This window comes from Monomorium pharaonis, chromosome 3, assembly GCF_013373865.1.
Source record: "Monomorium pharaonis isolate MP-MQ-018 chromosome 3, ASM1337386v2, whole genome shotgun sequence".
NCBI classification, from domain to species: Eukaryota; Metazoa; Arthropoda; class Insecta; order Hymenoptera; family Formicidae; genus Monomorium; species Monomorium pharaonis.
Window position 1 is genome coordinate 28,064,253 of NC_050469.1, and position 15,964 is coordinate 28,080,216.

The 15,964-nt window shown below is 34.7% G+C and overlaps 2 protein-coding genes across 2 annotated transcripts in view; one reads left to right on the forward strand and one right to left on the reverse strand.

Annotated features, from left to right (window-relative positions):
- Positions 1–2,379: 2,379 nt before the first annotated feature.
- LOC105827823 (calcium uniporter protein, mitochondrial) overlaps positions 2,380–15,964 on the reverse strand; it is a 55,607-nt gene continuing 42,022 nt past the window's right edge. Inside the window, exons 3-7 of the mRNA XM_028189343.2 lie at positions 5,921–6,100; positions 5,668–5,786; positions 5,318–5,464; positions 4,362–4,565; positions 2,380–4,245 (exon numbers count right to left, since the gene is read on the reverse strand). Of these exons, the coding sequence (XP_028045144.1) occupies positions 3,931–4,245; positions 4,362–4,565; positions 5,318–5,464; positions 5,668–5,786; positions 5,921–6,100 (965 nt within the window). The 3' untranslated portion in view covers positions 2,380–3,930. The remainder of the gene's footprint in view (positions 4,246–4,361; positions 4,566–5,317; positions 5,465–5,667; positions 5,787–5,920; positions 6,101–15,964) is intronic.
- Positions 6,141–15,964, forward strand: part of LOC105829053 — a 30,578-nt gene continuing 20,754 nt past the window's right edge. Inside the window, exons 1-2 of the mRNA XM_028189337.2 lie at positions 6,141–9,109; positions 12,898–12,999. Coding sequence (XP_028045138.2) covers positions 12,920–12,999 — 80 coding nt within the window. The 5' untranslated portion in view covers positions 6,141–9,109; positions 12,898–12,919. The remainder of the gene's footprint in view (positions 9,110–12,897; positions 13,000–15,964) is intronic.

The following is a 15,964-nucleotide window of genomic DNA, read 5'->3' on the forward strand; positions in this document are numbered from 1 at the left end:
TATAAATATTGTGTGCTTCTGGGTAAGAGAAATAAATGAGATTCGTCGTGAAGTGATTTTTGCGTGAGTAATTTAGTGCTCGAACATTTCTTTGCGCGAACTGACAGGAGATGAAGTCAACATTGTTGCGCGATTACCATGAGTACCTCACAAACAGATTTTCCTTCTTTTCCTTTAACGTTTATACTGGGAGTGAATTTTGTACGTGTATGCAGATCTTCAATGGTCTTAAACGTAACCAACTTTGATTATCTATGTGATGCATCAATCTCGAGAATTAGGCGATAAGCTTGCTGGAAAGATGCGCTAAGGCAATATCGCTCACAAAATTACGCGAAAATTGTTTGCGTAATGTACATATGCGTGCATATGAATATATTTATAATATATACAAAAATTTTTCATATTGTATATAATGTCTCCTAGGAATAGTATAAAATATCTCAGGAAATTAACTGCGCGGTAATGATCAGAGATAGGAAAGTGATACTTTCATTCGTATTACTCTAGAGAATTGTGCCTCTTATTCACTACAAGCTATAAATTCTTCGTACGAAACGTACATTTTTCTAGAGAGAAGTGAGATAAACGTATGATGAAGATGAGGTTCTACGCGTTAATGTTTTTTATGGTTCGTTTCCTGTTCGTAAAAAGCATTGACCTCTAACATTAGTAGCATATATAGCTCTATCTTATTTCTAATTCCGGATTGTGTATTATCTACACGAGAGAATATAGTTAATTCTTTTTTGTTCATACGTGATTAATATTAATCATTTTTAAATAAGTTTATCGTATTTTTGCATTGTTACGTGATTTTTTGAAACAAAAAATTATAAAAGATATGTTAGTATTCTTAGAATAATTTAACATAGTAAATTTATTTAAATCTATTTCGATGAAAGATTATAGAGTTACAAACTTAATTAAAACTTTGATAAATTATTATAAAGCTTTTATATATTCATTCAAATACAGGCTATTATTATAGAATACCAATTCATTAAACCTTTTTTTTTTAATTATTAAGATTAATAGAAGAAAAACAAAGCTGGTTATAGACTAAACAAGCTACATCAACGGACGGATAGATTTTATGAAAGCGAGAATAAGTTCCTATTGTTTAGAAGTGTGATCTACAAATTTTTATATTATGATACTTTCGTGAAAATCGTCTAATAGTAGAAAAGCATAATAGTAATAGTAGTATATTATGCTGCCTCTTTTAAGAGCTAATAGTTAATAATGCTAAATAGTGTAGGTTTTTTTTTATTTCTCTGGTCATAGATCAACGATTCTCTATAATATATAAAGTTTGATTTAAGAAATTTTTAAGAATAAAGTTTGAAAGAACGTTACATATTTTTATAAGTTGTGTTACTATATATCATGAGGTAACGAGAGCATTATACATTTTTTACTATATCTTCAAATCATTTTACATCCTGATAAAAAAATTTCATATAAAAACCAAATATAAAATATTTCTATATGTTTTTGTTCTCTTGTATAATGTTCAAACATATATAGGAAAAAATAAGAAAATTATAAAAATAATTATATATAGAACATTCTATACATACAATCTATTCAATTTTACTTTTATGAAAGAAACCATTAAATTATTAAAATTATTTTATTAGTCATTTTATTATTTTTCTTCTGTATTTATGTGTGGTGTATGTAATGTGTGTGAAGATTGTATAAGAAAAAAAATAAATATAGATATATGTTATATAGCGTTTTATATAAACAATTTTTTATCAGAATGTTCCTGATAGATAGATAGATTTTCTCTATGAGTATATATATATATATATATATATATATATATATATCAGTATAGAATTTAAATCTAGAACTAATAGGAGGAAGGGCAATAATCTACGTATTGATACTTATATAGCATGATATAATAATAGTATGTGAGATTGATTAAATTATATCATTAATGATTAGAGCAATTTCGTTGATTTTATGAAAAACTATATATATATATATATATATACATGTAAATATGTACAGTAACGTTTATGTCGATGTGTCATATCACTTTGCGAACAATTAACAACATTATTTTAAAGGATTATACAAAATGACACTTTAATAATTCATAAAGCCCATATCAGACTAACAATTGGGATTGAGATTGGATTGAAATATGACCAATCAGAGCAAGTAAATTATCCCAATCGTCAGTTTGATACGAACTTTAATTATTTTATACGTGTCAAACTATAATAAATATTCATAATCATAATAAATGACAATTTTCAGTCATCAGAACGTTTTTTTAAATATTTGCAACATGAAAACCTCACGTTCATTTATCTTACAAAATGTATATATAAGAAGTTATTGTAAATTATAGAGTCGCAATTAAAAAAATACAACTAAATATGTATTTTTACTTTACGTATCAATTTACAGTTTGCGATTTGTAATTACAATTACAACTTTTTAATATTATACAGCTCATATAATACATTTTTGTCTTATATACATAATAGTAAACGTAATTTACACTCAATGTGGCTTAAAACTTTACCGTTTTGTAGAATCTTTTCACAGTTTTCGTGAGGTATGTTACATCGTAAACAGAAAATCACTTGTCAATTAATATCTAAACTACTTCCTCCAAATTATAATCAACAAATAATATACTGTGATAATCAGTGCATATTTTTTGACTTTTAGTGATTTCGACTATCAAGAATTAGTGTATTATCACTGAAAGATAGTGCATTTATTTCACTGATTTCATTGGTTGTCATTTAGAGAGCTATTTGTTATTAGTAGTTAAATTCGATTGAATTCGATCGAATGCACCAGTACGCATTGGTGCATAGTAAAGACTTTCGTGTACGAGTTGATAAAAACATGTGCATAATCGAATACATAGTTGAATAAATCAACAAAATACTTAGAAATACATATATATTAAATTATATACATTCTGTGCTGAGCATTTCATTGATATCTTTTGTCAAAATTTCGTTGGTCAAGGCGTTTATATTTTTACATTTAAGCCATTATTTTAATTCAACATTATTTACTTTGCACCAATGCGTAAAAGCTATGATTCGACATGTTTCAAGTGTGTTACATTGAGATTCATTACATGTAATTCAGCCAAGTATGAGAGACAACGATTGAATTGGTGCTAAGATCATCCGGTAAAGTGATAAGGTAATCTACAACAATAATCCGTTAATATTTCTCTGGATGTAACTTTCTGATTATACTAAATACAACAAAGAGTTAATCAAAATAGCACATTAGTACATGTAAGTGTCATAAATATTTTAACATTTACTGAATGCAATTTCCAGGAACACTTTCGGAAAGAGAGTCAAGATACAAAATGACGTGATTTTAATCGTTCGTCATACCTTAAATTAAATCTTTTAGGTATTTTTCATTATAAAACCTTTATAAAATGTTTGTGAAATGTGTCACTTCTCGGAGTGCTAACTAGAGACTGAAAAATGCTCATCTAGTAATTGTTAAGATATTTATGACGTATGGTGTAATACTCTTTTTCTCTTCTATGTATCTTTCTCTACCGTCTTCCAAACTTGTCGACAGAAATGCATTGCGCGTGACGAAAGTTAGTTGCCGCCGATCCTACTTGGAAGACTAACTCGAGATCTGAGATATCGCTACACGGGTTTCCTTCGCGTGAACGCACACAAACACAAAAATAAATTACATCTCCATTTCAGTCTCGCAATTCGGATCATTCGCCATCCGATTTTGCGAACTTGAAAATTACCCTGAGTGCATCGCATTCATACTCGAGAGAAGGGAAGTCTTTTTTCTGAGTGTGTACTTCATTGGAAGAAGATAACATCGATTTAAGTGATCGGTAATCGTTGATTCCATTACATTCCGAGCTTCGTCGTTTGAACACCTTAATTAACACCTTGATTAAATCTTATACTCTTCGGCATACTTCCTCGGCTCGGGTATAACTTTAGGAACGTCTCTTTCGGGGCTAGGACTAGGACTAGGCGAGGAACTCGGCGATCTTGAGCTGCTGGAGCTTGATCTGGCGCGTTGCTTTCGCGCCCTTTCAGTCTTGTAATCATACAAAGGGCCACGAATAATTTTCAGCGTGGTCTCCAACTCGTATGCGCGATTCTTCAGAGAATTGTACATTGCGATGTCGAGACCGGCCTTTCGCGCATTTCTATGAAGCACTATTAGATGACGCCTATTCAACACATCCGGCAGCATGTATTCCTAAGTGAAGAAAAATCGTGATTGATTGTATCGAGTTACGCGTCGTGCGCAATCCATTTCTGAATTGCAAAGATTTTATTTATTTCAATCTGTACATTTTATTCCTTAAAACCAACCTGTCGAGTCACGAGGTAATAAATAAACCACATCATAGTAGTGCCGTATGTGACGAAGTAGGTGACGGGCTCCATTATATCCCATGAGTATTCCCACCAGGTTAATCTGGCCAACGCCCCAAATTGGATAGACATCATGATTAGGAACGTCCAGATAAAAAAATTCGCCTTCTTGTAAGCGGCATTTTGTATCTCTTGCAACTTCTGAAACAAGATGATTAAGAGAACATGAAAAATCCCCCCGTGCTCGTAATTCACGTTTCCCTGAAGTTTCTTTCAGGGAAACGTGAATTAATTTCAGGGAAAATAATTTAGTTTCCATCGTTCTCAAAGTAATTGAGAAAATGAGGCCGCGACGGATGAATATATACCGGGGAGTATACCGTGGAAGTTGAACCGACACCTTTTGCCCTACCTCGTTATTTCATAAGGGGGAGAAAAAGACGTTTTCTTCTTACACGCGTTGCGTAACAATGAGCGCGATGTGCACAAAGACGGGATTAGAAAAGTATCGTGCTGCTCGTTTGGTCGCGTGTGCGAGACGCGAGTGCGCTAATTAGAACGCTCAAGAATATGGCAATTAAGAAGAGCCGTAAATATCCATAGCCGGGACGCGATGAGAGAAAACGGACAATGGAAGTGTGCCCGCGTTTAAATCTCACGATTTACGCGCGATAGAAAGGTCGTCGGTGAGTCATATTTAAAGTTACCATTAAAGATTAACTTTACCCTGACAAATACTGCTCTACTTATTGTTAGTATACGCACACTTAGGGTGCGTTCGGGGAGACGCTATTAGCGCTATCAGCATCAGTTTATCCTTGTTCTACTTTTAATGAGTAATGAAGATGGACTGATGCTGGTAGCGCTAATAGCGTCTCCCCGAACGCACCCTTAGTACGCCGTTTAATCGCGATCTATATATAGTAATGTCGTTTTTGTCATATCTTTTTTACCTGTTCCATGGGCACCAGCTGTAGCCTAATATCTTCCAGCTCGGCGATGACAGATCTCTCCATGTCGATGCTGTACTCTCGCACGTGGAACGCCTCGTACAATTGCGCGACGAGCGCCTGCACGTCCCCAAGTTTCTGCAAATCCTCCTGTAAAACCGCAAGACGTGTACGTCGATACATGCGCGACACAGTTTGACATGGGAAACCCGCGTGACCCGAAATACATTGCCGATAATATATTGCACTCAAAATATCGTTAGAGATTCTGTAGTACGCGTCGCAGCTTCGGAATTGTATTAGTAGAAACAACATAAAGCCGATAGAAGATTCGTCTTTATGTGATAACTCACTGTCGTGCACCTTTCTTGCAACGGCGGCGAGACAATGTATTCGTTATCGTTTACGAATAATTTGAAATCCTCCTCTAAAAGCGACTCTATCGTGTTGCTGGAAGATATCCTGACGCCATCTGAAAAAACGATCAAGACCATTATCTTGCGGCAAACTTGCATGCAAGAATTTTAAATCTGATCCGTCCGTGTCTCCGACGCTTCGGTTAATCAGTCCGCTGAGTGGGAATAATTTGTATGATGTATCTCTCACCTAGCGACGTTATGTACGCTCGATCGATACCACGATCCTCCCTCTTCAGCATATCTAAAAAATTGCCGACGGTATGCGTAATCGGCTTCATGGTGAACGAGCAATGTTCCCTTCTGGATGGAAGAGGCACCGTGATTCTGGGAAGTCCCCGATGATACGTCACGGTGACATCCTGCGCATCTGTTAACAAGCGCATTCATGTATCACGCATTTGCTTCACGTAAGGAAATAAATTAATTATGTTAATAACGTTTCACCGTAATGAATTTTAGTATAATTAGCAAAATCTTGCAAAAGCGACTATGAAACATGTGTAAATATTTTTTCGTAACACATTCTTGCTTTCTCTTATTCACTTTTTTTAGCGTTTTTTTTTCAGAGATTTTCAGTGCTAATAACTCAACTTTTTAAATCTTCAGTATTAATAGCTATTTCTATTTTCTAAAGCCGTTTCTATTTTCTACAAATTCGTATTCGATCGCGTGTATCACGAGGATACCTTGACTAGGCGAAAATGTGATTTGCAAGTGAAAGAAGACGTGCGTGTATTTTACGGTCGTTTCGCGAATACTTTGCGAGCACTCATTGTTAAAAGTTTGGATAAGAAATATTCGAGTTCGGACATAAATATGTTTAGTGTTACGGGCACTCTAGCTTATCTCTTCTGTTCAATAGTATTAAATTACCGTGCAAACTAACAGTGTTGCTGCACAGAATTATTTTTACTTAGTATCAATGTTAAGTTCTTAAAATATTGATTAATTGATATTTGAACCTATTTATTCCTATAACTTAATAATTATTAGTTTTATCCAACAATTAAAATTATAACGTAGTTAGAACGGAACATAATGTTCCGGTAAAGCAACAGAAATGTACGAAATGCAATTATAAGAACGCGTTAAACATTAGTTACACGCTACATACTCGCTTTATATTATACATACATACTGCATACAAAATTACGGAAATTTTCCGGATATAACAAATCGTCAGGCAGCCTTTTAATAAAAAAATCAGATCTTTCTTAATTAGTTGATTTCCTTAATATCCAACACATAATATTTCAAATAAAGTTATGAAAAATAAAATAGAATTTTCTAAATTCAATAAACGAATGTATTTTCTTCGATTACAACGCATTGTAACGTTAAAATCGAAGTGAAGAAGAACACCAGTTTTTTTTTTGTATAAACATTTATTAGAGTTTTATTAGTATATGTAAATTTTTTTTTTAATTCGTAATGCTACTTTCCCATAACATTTGCAAATAAGTACTTACATAGTTTTACATAAGAATCAAAAGCAAATAAAAAATTAAGTAATTTTTAAACTTATAACAGGTTTAGGTTTAAATTTTATTCAAAAGTAGTAATAAAATAATTTATAAAATTAAAAAACTTTTTGAGAATAAGTTGAGACGTAACACATACATCCTTAATTATTATTTACATTATCGCTCCTTATTTCACCTTATTGTTTAACTTCGATTTAAGTATTACACGATAAATTTCATTCTAGTAATTCGTTAAACGAGAAAATTAGAAATATTACACAATGTATTTTGAAAACTAGAAAAGAGGAAGGATCTGCCGGGGCCACGTGCACTGTTTCCGCGACTTCGCTCGCGTGATAATCGCGCAATCGAGAGCTGGATTATATTAACCTGGTTACGAGCCGTTGATATGAGGAAGGTATTAGAGTGTGGAGAACGGAATGGGACGCGACCGGAGATCTTTTCCGTTGTAAGCAGAACGGAACCGAGCGTTAATCCGCCTGTGCTAACGATCTCTGAAAATGTATCTTTTGACGTAAGAACCGCCTTCATCAAGAACCGCCAATTTTTGAAGCTTAAATTCGATAAAGTCGCTAATCTAATAAAGAAATAAAGTAATAAAAGATTCATTTAAAGTGTCATACTATTCTAAGATATTAAAAAATTACAGAGACAGATGGATGAAACGGGACGACAAAAACAGTCCTAAAGAGATATTTTTGTTTTGTAAAATAAGAAACAAAATAAAATTTGAAATAATCTGTAGTCCAACATATTCTCTAAATAATAAAAAAAGATGTTATATAGGGAAATATTTTTTTTAAGTCAACACGGTGCGGATACGTCATCAGAGTTATGATAGACATGTGAATTTCTCACATTTGACATTGTTATAAAATGAAATGATGCACGAAATCGACATTTATGATGGATAGGTGAAGGATTTATGTCGCTTTCGATCAAATAAATCTTAAAAAATGCAAATATATTTGTATTATTATTATTTATACTGTGTGTAAGTTATGTGTGTTATATATAAAACAAATTGATAAAATATAACGTTTTTAGTCAATATTGCTTCTTTAACAAATTATTTTTTGTTCGCGACTTTTAATAAAAATCTCTTTAAACAAGTAAAAGTGTATTTCATGTTGCATTAATCTCGTTTTGAACGTGTTATTTAGATGTGTACAATAACATTTGTCGTATACAAATATAGGCAACAAATTCACACTCGTGTTGTTGCATTCTGTTTATGAAATCATGTGTAGAGACTGCGTTTATTCACAATATGATTTATACATACACAATACCATCATCAATATACCATTTTGTTTACACGAAAATTTTGCGATATATAATCGGCGATTGTTTGTCTTCTAGAGTTATTGTCTCGAAAGAGAAACGGCAATAAATAAGATCTCTTGATCATTCGAAGGGGCAATTGGTAACCACAATCGACGATAACCGCAACATCTCAGATGGGAATTCGGTGCCGCGCTAATTGATCGTTTCTTAAGCGACCACAGGCAACATCCGACAATTAATACGCCTCCCTCCACGCAAATAACGAGACGTTCATATGCATCGCGATGTGCATCGTCTGACAGTAGGCTGGCACATAGATGGAAGAGGTAAGAAATTTACCACCACCTAGCCGTCCGGCCTCCCTTCTTCCGACGATCACACGGTGCGACGCGGTGGTAAAGTTTTCTGTGCCGCCACAGTCTACCATAAGATTCTGCTCAATTAATAAGTGGCGTGACCGTGGAATCAACTGACATTGCGATCGTAAATTTTTTTTTTTGTGATAATAACCCGAGGTTCTTCGAGCTTCTCTAAGCTTACGAATCGAACCTGCCATTATTATCTGGAGATGTACAATTGACGAGCGACGAGGGAAGTTCCCGAGGGTAAGTGGTATTTCATGACACCCGGATTGATTATTCGAGTTACGGATTGATTATTCGAGTTACTTCACCGTACGAGAAATCGCTGTCGTTAATATCCGAGTAATTGTGCAATTGACATTCGCGCGGATTCCTAAGATAATAAATCGAAGGGTTCAATACAAGAGAGAAAAAAGGGACGGCCTAGATAAATCGTCGCGTAAAGTTCATCCGCGGTACGATTTCGTATCTATAAAACGGGTATTATAAAAAACTTATTCAATCATTGCATTAAACCTCTGGAGTTAAGTATAGTTATTTCGTGTAGTTTTGCGTGTTATTAAATTTAAGCGTAGCTGTTTCTTTTTTTAAAATGAAATCTGGTTTACTTTGGAGTTTTACACGCTCCGAATACTTTGACTACAGCAAACCAAACATGCACACAGTTAAAATAAAAAGAACACATATTAAGCTTATAATTTTAATCTCTGTAAATGCAGTTACCATGTTATTAATATATTACCGTGGAATTAAATAGTCTCATAAATATGAAAAGGACGATTCAGTTCACTCTGTATAGTCCATAACTGTACTTAACTTCAATCACGTGGAGTAGTATTTCAAAAATATAGTATATAAGCTTTTCATATCAATAAAATAATATTTTTCAGTAAATATGCATAAATTTAATTCCCGAGATTTTATTTATCCCAATTAATTTTTAGAGATTGATAAGAAAAATTCTTGGAAAACTATAAGAAAGTCTTTTGCACACACGTGCTCGCTTTTCTATTCTTTTTTTTTTTTTTAATTGCTGCTTAACTTTCAACAGAGACCAAATTGTGAAGAAATTTACGCGCCGGTGATCACCTAGAAAGTCTCTGAAGTCCCGACACGTGGAAATATCTTATCAAATCGGACGAAAGGAGAAATGGTTATTTCATAAAAAAGGCGTTGCGCGAGTTAAATTTATGTCTAAGAAATTACCGAGCGCGAAATGATTTATTCTTTCACCGTTCTCCCTGACGAGTGAACCCGTAATTCGTGCTTGAGTTACATACACCTCGCGATGGTTGATAAGAAAATCTTAGGGCTCACAGATCGAATCTGTTTAACTGACAGTTCGCGTGTACCTGTGATTGGCATACTGTAGTTTCACTTCCTCTTTTAGCAATAGCGTCGCATTATGCCTTATCAGATGTCCCCTCATAATGATCACAGTCGGCGTTATCTAGGATATCTCGATAACATGTATCATTATCTCAGAAGTGTTATATTTCAAGTAAGATATTGAATTACACGAAAAAGGGCGTTTCAAATTTTATATTTGCATATATTTTAATTTATAAAAAATTATATAAAAGTACAATTCTAAATTTGTGTGTGTGTGTGCGTGCGTGTGTGTGTGTGTGTGTGTGTGTGTGTGTGTGTGTGTGTGTGTGTGTGTGTGTGTGTGTGTGTAAATATACATATAGTCCTAAAAATTTCCACCAATTCAAAATTTTCCACTTTTGGGTCTTTTTTATAACTCGATTTATTAATATATTTGGCATTTAACTTTTAAATTTCCAATTCTACAGAATATTCAGTTTGTGAATGCAAAGATGCATATTATGAATTTGCTATTTTAATTGAAAGTGATATGCAGAATTACGCTATGCAGACTGCTCAATTTTTCGTAACGTGAAGGGAGTAAGGCATCTGGGAGATGCATAGATAATATATGAGTATTCCCTCAGGGTATCTGAAGATAGATGCACGTGATCGCTCGGTTAGGTATTGGACTAACGCTGTTCTGCATATATTGCACATCCATATAAATGACGAATTAAAATACTTCGAACTTACGCTTTGAGAGTCTTTCTATGTCAAACATCTGCCTTGAATTTATTTTCATGTTTAATTCATTATATATCTCACGTGAGTAAATTAGAAAAAATAAATAGAAAAATTTGTGTTTCTCAAACAGATTTAATACTGTATTAAATACTGTAACCAAAATTTTACAGTATATTTAGAATTTATTGAGAAACAATGCCATGTAAAATTATTTATTTTATTTTAAAAATCCATAAATATTATATATAAAATTAATGAGCTAAATTGCAAAATTGTTTAAGTTATTGTCCTTCAATAATGAGTTAATAAAAATAAAAGTGTTAATTTTTGTCTGAAAAGTTCTAACTAAATCAATTTTTAAGTTAAACTGAGATTAAAATTAATCTATGTTGGTAGAAATGGGCCTTAGTTTTTTATTCATGTAACTTGTATAACTAAATTAATTTTATAATCCATTAACTTTAATTTAATTAAAAAAATATATTAATTTACCCAACTCTGGGTATATATAAGACAAGTATTTTTTTTTTATTCATCTTTCTAGGTCAAAACCTTACGGTTAAGACCCTTTCTCGAAAAAGTTAACGTTAGAACATCTCTCGGTTCGCAATTGTCGGAATGGCTTGCTGCCTCGAATTTATACCTTAGTAAGTATAATTTTATTGATGAGAAACGAGACGCTTACGCCACCTAGGGACAAGTCGCGGTACGAGAAACACTGACTGGAATTTATGTAGAACTACATAACAGCGAAGTAGATGAGAGGAAATAGAGACAATACTTTTCCGCTCATGTCATGATATATGCAGCATGTAGATCTTTCATTTTACTTCTTTGGAATTTTTTGAAATTCAATGTTTTTCTGAGACACGCATAAATGCACTGAGAGAGCGCGCGTTCCTTACATTAAATTCTTGAGCATCGCCGTGCTCAGCCTTTCGGCAAATATTGTATAATCTACTATACTCGTAGAACGCCGAGCGAGCTCTAAATATACGTCTGAAAATAAGGTTGACAATGTATCTCTAAATGACGCCTTTCACGTCGTTGTCTATGCGACCAGCCGCTATTACGTAGCTAAACAGCGCAGAAAAAGAATCATCGGCTTACATCATTGTTTTGCCGGTGTCCCCTTTGTTTAAAGATGTATGAAACTGACGGATTATGCCGCTGTTATACTAACCGATTATGTTGTTATACCGACTGAGATTACGCATTACATAATTATACGGTGAATGTAAATTACGCGGACAGCTAACAGATGTATGTCCCTTGCCACCCGCGTCAAGAAAGCTGAACTTGTGGTATGTGTAATAGTATGTCATAAACTCCTAACGGAGTGATTAACTTAAATTGTGATAAGTGAGTCGAGGTGTCCATTAATCACGTCCTAAGAACCTCGCGTACATTTATTTTATAGTAATTGCTCCTCTGAATATTTAACACTAGCGAGTACGTTGAAAGTTCTTGCCGCTCGTGTTCCTTGCCACAATTTCAAGTGTATCCATTATAAATGAAATTACATTTCTTGTTCGCATTTTTTGCGCCACCCAGGCGATTACCCAAGTTCGCATCAAACTTATTGGATGTTTCACTTGGCGGATTTCCACGATATTGATACGTTCAGTCCAGCATCTTCCTGACGGAAGAGCTCGCGAGCGCGAGATATACCCGCGTGGCGACCAATAATCAATACTCGATTGCGGTTAAATAATAATCCGCCATTAATAATGTTCGACTTTATCGCTTTTACTCTCTCCGGCGCTTGGTACAGGCTGCTCTTAACGGGTGAGATTTATCGAGAGATTTATTTTCCAATCGAACCGTCTAAATACGAAGGTACGCGCCGACAAGCGCAATCACCACGCACTACGTTTTGAACGTTTTTGCGAGAGGAGCGCTTACATCCGTAACGAAATACACCGGCGTATTATTTTGCACGTCGTCCCTATTAAACGTGAATTTCTATTCAGGTCTCTCTTCGCGGTGCCGACCATGGGCGGTGTGCAGAGCGGGACTCATAATTTTGGCGAGGCGTTATGGGTGCAGGAGCGACAGCGGCAGAAGTGCCATCGGTGAGTAGCGGACTACTTAATAATGCACGCGGGAAACGTTCGCTGTATTATACGCGAGAGACTCGCGAGCTGCAACGTGCAGGTGCACTTTAGACGAAAATTCGAGACAAGCTATAAGGGGAGGTCGATTTTAACTTTCGAGATGGCTCGCTATTAATACCACTTGATCAAACGTCACCGCTATATCTCTCAATTAATTACCCACGGCTTTAGAGGTGATATCAAAGAATAAAAGGAGAGAGGGGGGTGGGGGAGCAGGATAGTTTCTCTTTCTGGACCGACGGTTCGCCAATTATTCAGACGCCGGAAAAGTTTTAATTAATTACGAGGTGATCCTCCTCGCGAAAGTACGAAAACGAGTCTCGTCTCGAGTTTCGTTCTTGTTCAACGAAATTTCTTTCGCAGTCGCGATAATTATACGGCCGCACCTGTATGTATTGCATTTTGGTAGCAATAAATGTAGCTTTCCTTCGGGCTACTCTTTGTGCGAGCGCAATGAGATAAAGCGGTTAAATTGGGACAAGGTTGTCACGAATAATTTAAATGATCTCCCGGAGAATTTTGCGCGCGCCGCTTCTCACCGCTTCTTTAAGGATCCCGAAGTCCCGTTCGCCCCATATTTTCTCGAGACGATGCGTTACAATTAGTAATGGTTAATAGCTAATTACTGCCTTATTGCTACGCTCAGGCAACGCTTATTAACACGGTTGTGGTCTAATTACTTCGTCTAAATATCTGAGCGTTCTACAAGGAGGGGCAATAAAATCGCGGTAATCCCGTTTTTTATTTCGAGAACCAAATAAAGTTTTATACACGTTGACATTTTACAGTATCATTTTATACATGTTTCCTACAGGATATGCTGGGTATCAATCGTTCCAATTAAAAATTAAAGCAATCGTATATAATCGGGGAAAATTGTGTCGACTTGTAGCTAAGTGTAAACGAATCTTCGTTACAAAAGCTGTCGTCGCAAATAATAATAACGATCTCGCAAATGCATTTCGGTAACTTAGAATGTTCCGCACTTTCGTGCATGTGGTGCATCTTAAACAGAGTTTTGATAACAAAATCTATCTCGGAACTCGCGGAATATCTCCCAGATAGATTGAAACATTAGTTATGTTCCCAGATTATTGTACCTATGCCTTTCATCAAATTGGGTTTTCGTTAATTAATGGTAAGCTGGGTTATGAGGATCGTTCTGCAGTAGCGTAATTGTAATCGTAATTGTAAATGGTTGTTAGGCGCAGTTTTGTAGGTCCATTTATATCAATGCTAATTAGCTTTAATCTCAGTTTAAATTCTCTTTTTATCTTTTTTTAGTTCTACGAACAAGAAAAACCGAGATTAAAGTTAATTTACCTTGATAGGAAATGGACAAAAAACTGACGACACAATCACTTGCAATTACATTTACGCCATTGTCAGATGGCCTTAAGGCAACTCGGACGTGTATAATGAATAGTCGCAATATTGCAGCATTACATCTCAGTGCATTTCAGTATACTTCCAGATAAATGCGCATATAATAATTAATAATTAATCGATACATTATAATCGTGCGAAAGGAAGATATCGGATATGCAATATTTGCGATAATTAATTTTGAAATAAAGCTCCTTTATATGTATATAATAATGTTGATTTATAAATGGTATTCATCAAAGTGATATTGGGCAATTATTTGACAAGATCGATTCGCGTCAAACAAACCGCGCCATACATCGAACTATCGCTAATTAGCGCGAAACCGCGCGGCAGCGTGCGTCGTAACGTGATCGTAGTAGCGGAACACCGGATATCCGTCTTTGCATCTGAATCTCTCTCTCTCTCTCTCTCTCTCTCTCTGTTTCTCTCCTCTTCCGACCCTTTCTCCCCATTTCTGTCTCTCCGTGATACATACGCACACGTGCATATCATCACAAAGGGCGATGACAAACCGCGTGTGTCTCCTGCACATCGGAAATTACTCGCAACGCGAAGAGATCCGGTAACGTGGAGTGTCGTCAGTGCGAAGTGCCACAGCGGCTCGGACCGCGATGTACGTCGTCAAGATTGTCTATTGCCAGGTGACGATGGAGTTCGTCGACCGTGATGTTGGAACATCGAGGTAGATCGCAATTAATAGAGGTGCTCACTTCGAAAAGACTGCATATGTACATACAAGTGACAATTGCATATTTTGTCCTTAATTTTACTATCCTTAATCTTTAGGAATTATATAGATCTATTTAATCTTATTGCTTTTCAACAGAGTCTCAGACAAATGAAAATATCATAAAGAATGAAAAATTTATAAAAATGTAGAAATATGATATGGAAATATGAGAAATTTTGGTGAATAAAATGTATATTTTAATGCAGTCTTTTCTTGATGAGCTCTTCGATTTTATTATATTCACATTTTTATTATTACATGCTTTTTATAAATAGTAAGAATGATAAATTATTTTATTAAATTAATATGGATATTTTTAGGATTAATGAGCTACAACAAAAATGCACGAAAACATTTCATTGTTGTGAATATTAATTTATAATTTACGAAACGCGAACGAAATTCCATCCATTGTTTGTGACTTGACTCTTCGCGTTGAATAGGTCAAATATATCAGAAATTATCCTAAAAATTTTAATTATTCAGCACAATATTTGAAAAAGTTTTATGAAGGATATATATTTGCCTTTTAATTTGTATATAAAATTTGCATCATTTTTTAAATTTAATCAATATATATTTTTTATACAACATTTAAATAATTATATATTGATATTAAAAAAGCCAATATGCAAAAAGATATTTACGGTAATGCCGAGTTCTTGATGATACAGTTTTACATTCGAAAATACGAATAAATTACTGAGTCTTCCGGATTCTCGACTTGTTCTATATAGCAGATGCCACATGGAAAATTCAATGAAAATTTATGCTAATCTGATAATCAGCTTTCACGCGGTGTTG